General features: G+C 43.8%; 1 protein-coding gene across 5 annotated transcripts in view; it reads right to left on the bottom strand.

Moving 5' to 3' along the window:
• Positions 1-12,982, bottom strand: part of Zzef1 (zinc finger ZZ-type and EF-hand domain containing 1) — a 130,909-nt gene extending 117,927 nt beyond the window's left edge. For 3 of the 5 annotated variants that reach the window (XM_076542847.1, XM_076542844.1, XM_076542846.1), the window contains exon 1: positions 12,499-12,970. In XM_076542847.1, coding sequence (XP_076398962.1) covers positions 12,499-12,852 — 354 coding nt within the window. In that variant the 5' untranslated portion in view covers positions 12,853-12,970. Of the gene's footprint in view, positions 1-12,498 lie in introns of all 5 variants that reach the window. The other 2 variants (XM_076542845.1, XM_076542848.1) reach the window with 2 other exon arrangements.
• Positions 12,983-13,045: the final 63 nt, after the last annotated feature.

Raw genomic sequence — 13,045 nt, 5'->3', positions numbered from 1 at the left:
CTCAAAGAAGTGGAGCTGGAGAGATGTCTCATTGATTAAGAGCACTGGTTGCTCTTCTAGAGGACCTGAGTTCGATTCCCAGCACCTACATGGTGGTTCATAACCATCTCTAACCCCCGTTCCAGGGATTCCAACACCTCCTCTGGACTTCTTGAACTTCTGCACACACATAGTGCACAGATATATATTCACACACACAATACACATAAAGTAAATAAATACATTTTTTAAAATCTCAAAGAAGTGATATAAGCACGTTATTTGGTAAGTGATAACATGATGAATAACCAGGAAATAGCCAACTTGTTGAAAAATAACTGTTTGGGAACGTAAGACACTAGGGAAAGAGAACAGGGCCGCTGCATACATATCACTAATGAAAAGAGCCCCCTCCAATTTTGTTTTTTAAGACAGGGTCTCACTATGTAGCCTTGGCTGGCCTTGAACTCACTATGTAGATCATCCTGGCCTTGAACTCAGAGATCCACCTGTGTCTGCCACTCAAATGCTGGAATTAAAGGTGAACTAAAAACCAAAGAGTGAAAGTATCTACTTCAAGCTTGGAATGGAATGGAGGAGGACCTTTAATTTTTTTAGTTATTGTTTTGCAGATCAAAGTCTGGTCATCAGGCTCCAGCAGCAAGCACCTCTACCCATTGAATCATCCTGCCAGCACTCCCACCCCCACCCTCTGACCCTGACACATTTTTGTTTTTTTGAGTCTCATTATGTAGCCCTGGCTAGCCTGGAATTCTGTGTAGACCAGGCTGGCCTCAAACTACAAGATTCATCTGCTGGACACTGGGACTAAAGGCCTGCACTATCACACCCGGTTTTGCGGCCCCCTTTTAAAAAGCAATGCAATGTTTACTTTCCTTTAGGTGACATTTTATACACACTGGAGACTGCAACCATGAATCAGATTGTCTGAACAACTGGATAACTTTGAATACGGACTGGGTATGTGATTAAACAGACATGGAAAACTGAAGATCATTAACTACAAAAAATTAGGTAGGCTGGAGAGACAGCTCATAGAATAAAGGTACTTGCTGCCAATTCTGATGAGCCAAGCTCAATCTCTGGGACCCACATGGTGGAAGAAAGGAACCAATTCTCACAGTTGTCCTCTCACCTCCACATGTACACATATGTACTTCCCACATGCACACATAAAAAAAATGAAATAAAAATGTAATTTAAATAAAGTATATTTTAAAAAGAATATTGTGCCGGGCGGTGGTGGCGCACGCCTTTAATCCCAGCACTCGGGAGGCAGAGCCAGGCGGATCTCTGTGAGTTTGAGGCCAGCCTGGGCTACCAAGTGAGTTCCAGGAAAGGCGCAAAGCTACACAGAGAAACCCTGTCTCGAAAAACCAAAAAAAAAAAAAAAAAAAAAAAAGAATATTGTTTGAAGAAAAAGTATCTGTGTACTTTCCATATTAGTAAACACATGTTTTAATGTATGTATATGTGTTTAAAAGACCAGAAAAAATAAATAAATATTTGGGTGTTAATAGTGGTAATAGGTTCCAGGCAGTGGTAGCGCATGCCAGCACTCCGGAGGCAGAGGCAGGCAGATCTCTGTGTTTACGAGGCCGCCTGGTCTACAGAGCTAGTTCCAGGACAGCCAGGGCTACACTAAGAAATCCTGTCTCAAAAACAAAACAAAAACAAAAACAAAACAATAACAAAAAAATAGTGGTAATACGTTTTATAGTTTCCCAAATTTCACTTATCTGCATTTCCTTAAGGGTTGGAGATATAACATATTTCTTCAGCACTTGTGTAGCTTGCACGAGGCCTGCATTCCACTGGTAGTTCCACAAGATTCAAAGCATATCCCAAATACAAAAAGTGGACATGGGAGTGAGGAGGGAGGTGGCGTGGAACCCTGGGTATCCAGGTGTGACCACAACAGGACCAGACAATAGCTACTTTCTTCTTTCTGATATTATGACATACTAAGAAAATGATACTTGTATGACTCTAAGGTAAATGCAGCAATAATTCAGTTGAGAATGACATATGGGTTGGGAAACTTTAATGTTTGAGGACTTACTGAATTCCAGGTATTGTGAAAATGTTTTATATGCATATCATTAATTCTCATAACAGTTTATATGCATAATAGCATTAATTCTCATAACAGTAATGATACTATTAACTATTCTAGAGCCCTATAGAGAGGCCAGAAAACGTGTCCCAGGTCACTCAGCTGCCAATGAATCAACTCCATTCCCCTTCCTTTCATCAGGTAAGCACTGGGGCTCCTTGCAGTCTGGGGACCAGACGCTTAAAACTTCTCTCAGCTCCATCCCTGTCCTCCATCATGTCCTGCTGCCCAGGCTAAGCCTATCAGTCTTGCAAGTGAGCCTCACACTCTAAAGCTTGAAGCGGCAGCCAAGTCTCATTCCCACCCACGCTTCACCCCTCAGGTGCTGCCGGCACCCTCTGCTGCACAGCTCGCCACTTCACACACAACTCCTACCACTATCGCCAGGAAAAGACCTACCAAAACCAGAAATAGTGACAGTCTTGCTATTTTTAACAATTCTGTTCATCTGTCAATAGGTAATGAATATAATAAAGAATTTTTATATAAAACATAAAAGCATTTGGGCTGAGAAAAAAATCACAACAGCTTTGTTAACAGTTTCTTCAAATTAATACTTAATTTCCCAACACCTACAAGTTGTTCTCAAAATGTTCACATTCCTGAGCATCCACCATGCTTTACAGGATGCAGCATCTAGCCATGCACACACTCACTCAATGCTAGCTCATAAGAAGCCATTATACACATGCCTGATCCTGTGCTTGGGGCTGTAGATATAAAGATGAACAGGGTAGGACTTGCCCTCCAAACCCCTCATAGCCTAAAAGGCAGATCTATAAACTAACAGCAGCAGTGTCCTGGACATGATCACTAGAACAAGAGCCTAAAAGGCAGATCTATAAACTAACAGCAGCAGTGTCCTGGACATGATCACTAGAACAAGAGCCTAAAAGGCAGATCTATAAACTAACAGCAGCAGTGTCCTGGACATGATCACTAGAACAAGAGAAGTGACAGCATTAACTCCCACAACAGCTCATACACACAGAGCCTTTACTACACATCAAGAGAGTTCTGAGCACGTCACACAGACCTATTTCAACTTGCCACAATAATCCTACAGGCCATGCTATCTTTCCAGTGGTGAGGAGCAAAGACAGTATTTTGTTCAAGACCACATGGTTAGTAATGGTAAATAATGGCTGAGATTTGAATTCTGGTCTATATATTCTGAACCTCTACACTACCAACCATTATACCACAAGCCAACCAACACTGCAGAGATCAGAAACCAAGGAGGGGACAGGGAAATACTCAGAGAAAGTAACTCTTATATGAGCTTTAAGGGTAACTGGGGGTTGGGAAGCCTATACAGAGGTGTAGGCCATCCCAGATAGAAGAGGCAGAATGCGGGTGTAGAAACAGTGCAAGGCAGACTGGTGCAGCTGAGGAGGAAGTAAGGCAGAAAATGAAGAGATGGACAAAGGTCAGAATAAAGAGATGAGAGAACTGCTGAAGCTGAAGTATTGTCGTAAAGGCACATGAGGCCACTGCAGAGTAGTAAGGGCAGAGGAAGCTGACCATCCCAAGTTTACAGAGCCCTCATATTGAAAGGACCTACAAAGTTTTAATGCATGTGCCTTGGGGTTGCAATTCTGTGAGAAAGCACTTGCCTTGTATTAGGTCCAAGGTTCAGTCCCCAGTACTGGGGGGAGGGGTGTGATTTATACCATCTGAACCCTTCTCCAGCTTCTCTGAGTGGTCAGCCACTTTCTCATACAAGTATCAGTGAGAAGCAGCTAATGTCCTCTGAGTCAGTCTCTTTCCTATAGTCAATAGAAAACCCCTTGGGGAGGCCATTCAGAACACACCTGTTCCTGTTCCTTCTGTCCAAAGGTAGCCTGCAGATCAGAGAGAGCAGGGATCTGCTGTGGGATGGTCTGTATGTCAAATTGCTCTGATTGGTCAATAAATAAAATACTGATTGGCCAGTGGCCAGGCAGGAAGTATAGGCAGGATTAACAGAGAGGAGAATTGAGACAATGGAGGGGGTCAGCTCTGGTGCACATTTTCTGCACACACTATCAGCATCCACACATGGCCCAGAGGAAGGCTTTGCCCTCTGAGCCTTAGAGGGGTGGGGAAGGCTTTTCCCCATGATCTGCAGCTAGGATTCTTGACATGACGTGCCTGTGTCAATAGCACACGTTCCCTCAGGACTTGACTCCGTCAGGGCTTCTTACACCCTTTGCCTCTCTAACAAACAAATTAGGCTAAAACTCATCTCCACAAAGATGGCAACCTGGTCTGCCACACCTTCTCTTCCTGACTCAAGCTTCTTTTTTGTTTGTTTTGAGACCATTGTCTCATTATGTAGCATTTGCTGGCCTTTAACTATATAAACCAAGTTAGCCTCATACTCATAGAGTAACCTGCCTCTGCCTCTGAAGTGCTGGGATCAAAGGTGTGTGCCACCACCCTGGAAAAGCCTCCTGAATTCTCTTTTTAAAATTTATTTTATATTTTAATGTGTATGAGGGTTTTGCCTGCATGTTTGTAAGTGGACTGTGTATGTGTCTGTGCCTGAGGGCGCCAGGTACTCTGGAACAGAGGTTATTCACAGTAGTGAGCTACCATGTGTTCTGGGAACTGAATCCAGGTTCTCCACAGGAGCAGCAAGTATTCTTAACCACTGAGTGATCTCTCCAGCCCTGAATTGTCTTTTTTTTTTTTTTCTGAGAATTGAACCCATGGTCTCATGCATGTAAGGCCAATGCTCTACCAATTAAACTATCTCCCCGGCCCCTGAGGTCTCTCTTTATAATATTCCTCTTATGCGCTTGCATCCACAAAGTAACCATTCACAGTTACGGGGCAAGTCACTTTGACAGCTTCATGTGGGAGACAAGAAGTAGAATCAGGAGATAAGTACAGCAGAATCAAAGGCAGGTATGATGGCACATGCCCATAATCCCTACACTCTGAAGGCTGAATCAGTAGGATCATGAGTTCAAGGCCAGCTAGGCTACCTAGTAAGACCCTGTCTCAAGCAAACAAACAAAACAACAGCAACAACGAGAAGTGTAACAGAAGCAGACTAAGAAAGGAAACCTGATTTAAATGTTTAGCCTTATCCATTTTCAACTCTTTTACTGCTACTGTGATCAAGACACATCAAAAGTCATAGATAGAACTCAGTGGTACAGTGCTTGCCCAGCATGCCCTTTGTTTAACCTCCAGAACTGCAAAATGAAACAAACAACAACAAACAGACACTGTACACATGAACACTGATGCTGAAATAATCAGAGACCAGAACTGTGGACTTAGCCCAGCAGACATTGCACTGGCTTAAATATGAAGGTAGCATCGTGTCTAAGAGGAGAGTCTGAGCTGACTCGGTGTGACCTTTCTCTTCCATGACATTCTCCACAGATAACCTCCATGGGGCATTTAAAAGTCGGAATCTCGTCTCACGTCTGCCACTGGTTGCCTGGGCAGGTTACCTACCCACTGAAGGCCTCAGTTTGCTCCTCTGTAAGATGATCTCACATTCCTTGTCTAAACCAAGTATTTAAGTGGCTGCTGCACTGCTGCTGGAGAAAACACCCACATGGAAAATATCATGACCCATTACCTGCCTGAGCATTTAGCACTCTAGGGACTCTTCCAGGCACTTTACAGGAACTAATTTAATGACCATACCATCACATAAGGCAAATGCCATTATTCTGCTTATTTAACCCGTGAGGAGGCTGAGACACTGAGTGGTCAAGTGAGGTGATAAAGATCACCCGGCAAGATGCCAGGGTGGGTACATATATCTTTAATCCCAGGACTCGGAAAACAGAGGCAGGCAGATCTCCAGGAGCTAGAGGCCAGTGTGATCAAACTACCACATTCCAGGTCAGCCAGGGCTTCACAGTGAGGTTCTGTCTCAAATTAATTAACTAAACTAAAATAAAAATCACCTGTCTAGAGAACAGTGAACCTTGGCTTTACCCAGAAGCAGGCTGGCTCCAGGCTCACTTCCTGCTTAGCCTCAGGAAGAGCAGTAGAATGTGCTGTCTCATTAAGCACAGACTTGTTAAGCCATTAACAGACTACACAGTGAGACTGCGCTGAGAGTCAGTCAGCTCAGACTCTCCTCTCTGTGCCCACTTGCCAAAGCTCTCTCGACTCAATATATTTGCTCATGCTGCGCCTTAACTGGAATATCTCTTTCTTCCTTTGCCAAGCAAATTCCTTTCAACTCTCATGTCTTAGGTTTGGTGAAGCAGTCTCAGATTTCATGCTACTATTAAGTACTGCTCTGTGGACTTGAAAGTGGACAGGGCTTGGAACAGAGCAAAGAGCTATCTGAACCCTGCTCTGGAAGGCTTGGCGCTAACAACAGGATGATGCCAAGATGGGAAACCTGGAAGAGCTAGGCTAGCACAGGACAAAGTAGCTGTCCCTCCAGCTAGGAGCACAGCACTTTCCTTATGCTGTGATCCTCTAATACAGTTTCTCATGTTGTGATGATCCCCAACCATAACATTATTTTCATTGCTACTTTATAAGTTTGCTACTGTTATGAACTGTAATATAAATATTTTTGGAGATACAGGTTTGTCAAAGGGGTCACAACCCACAGATTGAGAACCACTGGCTTAGGGAGTGGGAAAAGACAGATGAGGTCAGGGAGACAGGCTGGCCTGTGGACTCCAACTCATTTGAAGAGAAATACCTAGCTCCTGGGCAGTGGGGAGCTGAGGGTGCTGAACAGGAGGTTACAATATTTGTAGTTGGCTACAACGTTATGGTGCATATTCACATCTGGTGTAGGGGTAGATAATTACACGTGCGTGATTCTATGCACATAGTTCTTAGGCTCAAAGACATTCTAAGCCAGTCAACTAGTGGTCTGGCATGATAATACCAAAGTGGGCATTAGAACTTTTTCTCCAGATTCTCCTAAACCCAGCAGTGACTGTTTTCAGTTTTCACTAAAACTATATTCAACTGTTCCCTCCAACATCAAGAAATAGCTAGTTAATGAAAGGCCACAAGCCAAGTATGAAACACAAAGCTGCCATGTGACGACTGTGTCTTAGCTTGCTCAAGCACACTGGAGCCACAGGTGGAAGAGTTACCAGGCACTAGCTATGTGCCAGAACCACAAACAGAAATGAATCAAAACAGCCCTTCCAACGTCAGGCATGGTAGCTAGTATTCAAGAGACTAAGAGACTAAGGCAGGAGGATTGTTTTGAGTTTGACCTGGGCTTCAGACTCTGTCTCAAAAAAAAAAAAAACACAAACCACAGCCAAAATGGCCCTTCAGAGTTTCACAACATGGTAAATTAATAAAAATGAGAACCAGTCATCTTAACTTCTCACCTCCAAGTTATCTGCTACATGTGGTGGCACAAGTCTTTAGTCCTAGCACTTGGGGAAACAGAGGGAAGTAAGTATCTATAAGATAAGGCCAACCTGGTCTATATATCGAGTTCTAGGCCAGCTAGGGCTTCATAGTGAGATCCTGTTTTCAAAACCAAACAAACAATCATCTGCATCACCTCCCTGTAATGAGCACTTTGTCCTGCCCTAAAGCTTACGTGACTTTCTAGAAGTGTGCTTATGTTAAGAGCAGAAATAACTAACCTCTGAAGTCAAATAAGAATTTCATTTCTCCCTCTCCCCCTCTTCCTCTCTCCCTTCTACATAGGTGACTATTAGATAATTAGACACTGCTTCTTTCAAACAAACCCAGGAGTCCTTTGCCTAGACCACACCCAGTAAGAGGAAAAGGTGTGTTGTGTTATAAAATGATAATCTCGAAGACTTTGGTCCATGGTCCAACCCTAAGGCCATCTTTATGACACCACCTCAAAGCACTAAGGTCACTGCAATGAAGTAAGACAGGTGGTGGGCACGGCCAGCAACACAAGTTAAAGGCCAAGGAACAAATGAGCTGCACTTGGAGATTCCTGCATTAGAAGGATGAACCACCCACAGCCATGGTGACCTGTGCTGGTAAAAAGAAATGAAGGGAAATAACTTGTCATCTTAATTGCTCCTACAAAGACATTTTATTATTATTTCATAAAACCTTTAAACATATTAAATGTCATAATATATTTTCAAATCTTTGGTATAAAATAGAGAATTAAATGCCTAAGTATACACACACAAGTATATACTTCCTTGGCTCTAAAGCCAGGACTGCTTTGAAAGCACAGAATCAACCACACGGCTAATATTAACTTTAATATAATTACTTCTAGACAGGATAAAAGATGAGATTGTCACCGTCCTGCTTTCAAACTTTGGCTTTGTTTTTACTTTGAGCTAGAACTACTCTCTTCAATTAAACCGGGGGTGGGGGGGGTGGGGGGACGGACGACGGACGATACAAGATTTTGGTTATCAACCCAAATCACAACTCCTCTCTCTCAAATCTGGAAAAGGTATATAGGCTTCAAGAAAAAGACTTTGTTGTTTTTTGTTTTTTATCCTCCTGGGACTACAACAGCCTGGCTTTCTATAGAATGAAGGGAAACTTAAGGAGTTTATTACTTACCCCTGGAATTAAAAGATTAATCCCAGAGAAACAGATCCTTATGGGAAAAGGGCAATAGTTCTGGGGTGAGAAGACCCACACTTGAGAGCTAGTGTTGAAACTGAATTTTAATACCCCCTTTCTAAAGACAGGCTCTTGGAGGGTGACTTGGCTATGACATCTGTCACCCCATTGATGACTAGAGTTGACTCAATTAAACTGACTGGGCCTGTGCGTGTCCCTCCTGAAGTTGTCCACTGGGTCAAAGAGGACCACTTTCTGCAATGGAGGACTGTTCTTCAGTTAAGGGTTCAAGCAGTGGCTGAAGGCTCCTGCTAGAATGTTCAAAGGAGCGCTCAAGGTGGGGTTCACTCTGTAACCCAGGCTGGCCTCAAACTTGCAGTATTCTACCTGTTTCAGTTTCCCAAATGCTGGGATTACAGGTGTAAACCACTCTGCCCAGCTCCAAAATGAATTTATTTTATGTGAATCACTGACTCTTGCTGAGTTCTCCGTTTGGTGGCTGTCATCCATCTGCCTCACAGAGCTGACTGGTGTCAGTCATCAGATACTATGTATTTGAACAAAGAAGGAGGTGAGCTGATGAATGGTAGGTAAAACATGACTTTCAAGCACCTTTTGGGAGCGTGGTGCACATACTTTTAGGAGCCTGTGACAAAGCTCTAGATTATCATAGGGATTTTTACACACATAAAAATAGCGATATCCAGTATTTTATAAATCATCAGTTCTTGGTATTGGGTTGAGGATTCTTTAATGTTAATTTCTGTCATCTATGTAACATGATTATGACTTTCTTAATAACCAGCCCCATGTGGTGGCACTTTGATTCCAGCACTTGGGAGGCAGAAGCAGGCAAATCTCTGTGAGTTCAAGACAGCCAGGACTACAGAGACCCTGTCTCAAAAACAAACAAACAAACAAAAAAAAACAAAAACAATAACAAAACTCCAATTTACAAACTCTTTGCTAGGTTGCTGAAGACTCAGATTATTGGCACCTCTCCTTCATCCTCATCCATTCTTCTACATTTATGATCTAGCCAAAACTAGTATTACATTTGCTCTCTTCTTTGGTAATTAAACCTCAAATTGAGCTAAATGTAAGGCCATGGAATGAAGATCCTTCCTAGCTTTTCTTACAACTAAGTGTGGCCACTGGACTGAGTCTGAGCCTGTGGGAGGTAAGCTCTAACTAAGATAATGGCAAGGTCATGTCCTTCCCCTTTCTCTTTCCTACTTGTTGGGAAGTGGAAAGCAATGGAAGGAATAAACTGGCTCTCTAAATGGAAGTTGCCTATGGAGGGTACAGCACAAGAAGGATACAGCCAGGCCCCAGGTAATTTGGAGATACCACATCTGCCTTGATTGCCCACCTGGACCTTTACATAAGAAAGCAGTTTCCTAGCTGGTTGCAGTGGTGCACACCAGTAGTCTCAGAATTCAAAAAATTGAAGCAGGAGGATTAAAATGAGTTCAAAACCACCTTGGCTCACACAGGGAGTTGTAGGCCAGTGGTGGCTATAATGAGACCCTGACTCAAAATCAAAGCAAAACAAAACATTTTTGTTTAAAGTATCAATATAGAGAGCTGGAGGGATAGCTCAACAGTTAAGAGCTAGGAACCACATTCTATTCCTGGCATCCACAAGACAGCTCACAAACCACCGTAACTCCAGTTCCAGGAGATCCTGACACTCTCTTCTGACCTCCGAGGTCACCAGCCATGCACTAGGGTACTGACATACATGATGTCAAAACATCTATACATATAAAATAAAATAATATAAAAATAATTTAAACCACTGATACATTAGGTTTTGTCTCCTTGGGTTTTTAAAAAAGATTTGCTATTTATTTTTTTTTTGTGTGTGTGTGTACCTGCGTGGAGGTGCCCTTGGAAGCCAGAAGTGGGTGTTTGGATCCCCTGGAGCTGAAGTTACAAGGCAGCATTTGTTTCCAGTCCTCTGAAAGAGCAGCAGTTTTTTCTAGCCTAACTGACCACACAGTACCACTAGACTCTCCATTTAGTAGACATCTTAAGGTGTAATTACCCCTCTGCCTGAAAGCACTGCTCCTCTTCCTGCTCCTCGTCTTCTTGCATTTTCAAACCTCCACTGAAATGTTATCTCTGTTAGGAACCTCCAACTTAAGACCTTGGATGAGTTAAATACACTTCCTACTTATTCTTTATGCTTTCTCTTGGCTGACAGTCACCACACCTTTCACTGGTAAATTACAATCTATCTGTTCTACTATACTACATACTCTAGAGATGCAGCTATCTGCTTTTTGAACCACCATCTAGAAGGCTGGTGTTCAGTTAGGCCCTGAAAAAAAAATGAATAGTGCCACAACCCTTGAGAGATCTTTCTAGGGCGGCTCTCTGGATTTCTTGGCCTTCTATTACATGCTCTCTTTAAATCCAATGGATAATTCTGTTCCTGTCGGTCTCACCACATAAAAATGTTTCTCTTCATTTGCCTTTAAACAAACCTGAAAAGTGTCACCTTCTTAATAAAATCTGCATAGTTCTTTCTACCAAGGCTTCATATTTTCATAAAAGATGTGGGCACTAGAGTGAAAGTATTATGAATATTCTAAGATTTTTTTTTTTTTTGAGCCAGGGAATTGCCTGCCTCAACTTCTCAAGTACTAGAATCGTGTATGTGTGCTTATCATGAACAGCTTGGGGAATTTTATTTTAATGGGGACCTTTTTACTAATTAATTGACTGTATGTGTATATAAAGTATGAATGCATATATGTTTCGCACTTTTGAGACAGTGCTACTCTAGGTAGCCCAGGCTGTACTCAAACTGACTATGTAGCCAAAGATGACCTTGAATCAATCCTCCTGCTACTACCTTTCAAATTCTGGTTTGTACCACCATGTCTTGAGAGTTAGAACACATTAGAGGCAGTTTTTAGAGGGAAACTTACCAAACATATTAGGTACACAATTTCATCATTTGCAGGCAACATCTTTGAAATATTTCAAAAGCTTTAGGGGAAATAGAACTTATAACAATGCTACAAGTGATTGTTGGTTTCTTGTTTTATGAATTAACCATTCAATGACTGTCAATTTTATATGGCTTACTCATTAAACACCCTTTTGTCCAAACATTGTGGAATCAATAAGGCTTCAGGGAGCAGGGTAATAAGAATATAAGAAAAAAATCAAGAGGTTTGTGTGATACTCTCAATTTTCCCAATGAAATGATTTATATGGTAAATCTGGGTCCGTTTCTAAACTGAAGAGTTCAGTACAGATATAAGGAGAAATTGCTTAAGTGAAGAAAACTAATACTTCCCTATCAACTTTAGGTCTTATAACGGTTTAAATGAGTCTGGAGCAAGTTCTTCAATGATCTAAAATCAAGTGTGTACTTTGGAAAAACTAGTATGTTATAGATGAGGCTAGCTTGTAATGCTACCCTCCTGCCACACTGTACTCCAATGGTTCTCTGCAAGATCTGCATAGAACAGAATGGGTTTTACGGCCACTCCCTTGATCTTTACACATCCTTTCTCATAATTGTCTTATACCCTGATAAGCTCCAGCAAACAACCCTGCCTGTCAACTGCACAAATGTCTGCCTACTACCACATGCAGAGACATTTCGGCTTGTTCCGCTTTTTGGAGCAAAGCCATGTAGCCTGGACTTTCCACACCTCTAGTAACGGTGAGAGCCGTAGCCAGAGTCTGGAGAGATGCACTCCGAATGGGTTCGGGTAACCCCATGCTTCCATTCTAAGAACCCGAGGACCCTATGGCTTCCTGGCTGACATCCGCAAAGCAACCGCCCACCTCTTCACGACCTTATCGGCGACCACCCTGCCCCCGGCCGGCAGTCGCCAGCCCACCCTGACCTCCTCGAACTGCTCGCCGGAACAGCCGGCGCCACGAGCTTCCAGCAACTCCCGGAACTGCTCCAGGGTGACGGACTCTTCACCGCGGCCCAGCCGCTCTTCCAGCCAGCGCAATAGCGCGCCGTGGTGCCTCGACACCAGGGATTCGCAGGGAGGTGCGGGCCGCAACGCAGCCGCAGCCTCTCGCAGCCGGGCGGGTTCCAGCAGCGCAGCGGCGGACGGCAGCACCGCGGCCGCCGGGCCGGGGCTGGGGGTCGTGCCAGAGTCGGCAGCCCAGTCCTGATGTGGGCTCCAGCCCTCACCCCCGGCGGCCGCTGCTTCGTCTTCGCTGCTGTTACTCGGAGCGTTCCCCATGGGGACTCCGTTTTGGGTGCTAGGAGGTGCCGCCGCCGCCGCCTCCCAGCCACGACCTGTCAACCTCCGGCAGCTCCAGGCGGGCGGGGACGGGGTGGGGACGCCGGCGGCGGCAGCGACTTCCGGCTTCCTGGCCGTGGAGCGAGGCCTGATGTCGCAACGGAGCCGTCAAGCGGATTTTACCAGCTCACGA

The sequence above is a fragment of the Peromyscus maniculatus genome, chromosome 8 (genome assembly GCF_049852395.1).
Source record: "Peromyscus maniculatus bairdii isolate BWxNUB_F1_BW_parent chromosome 8, HU_Pman_BW_mat_3.1, whole genome shotgun sequence".
NCBI classification, from domain to species: Eukaryota; Metazoa; Chordata; class Mammalia; order Rodentia; family Cricetidae; genus Peromyscus; species Peromyscus maniculatus.
Note: the sequence above shows the minus strand (reverse complement) of the source record. Positions and strands in the feature narration are given on the sequence as shown.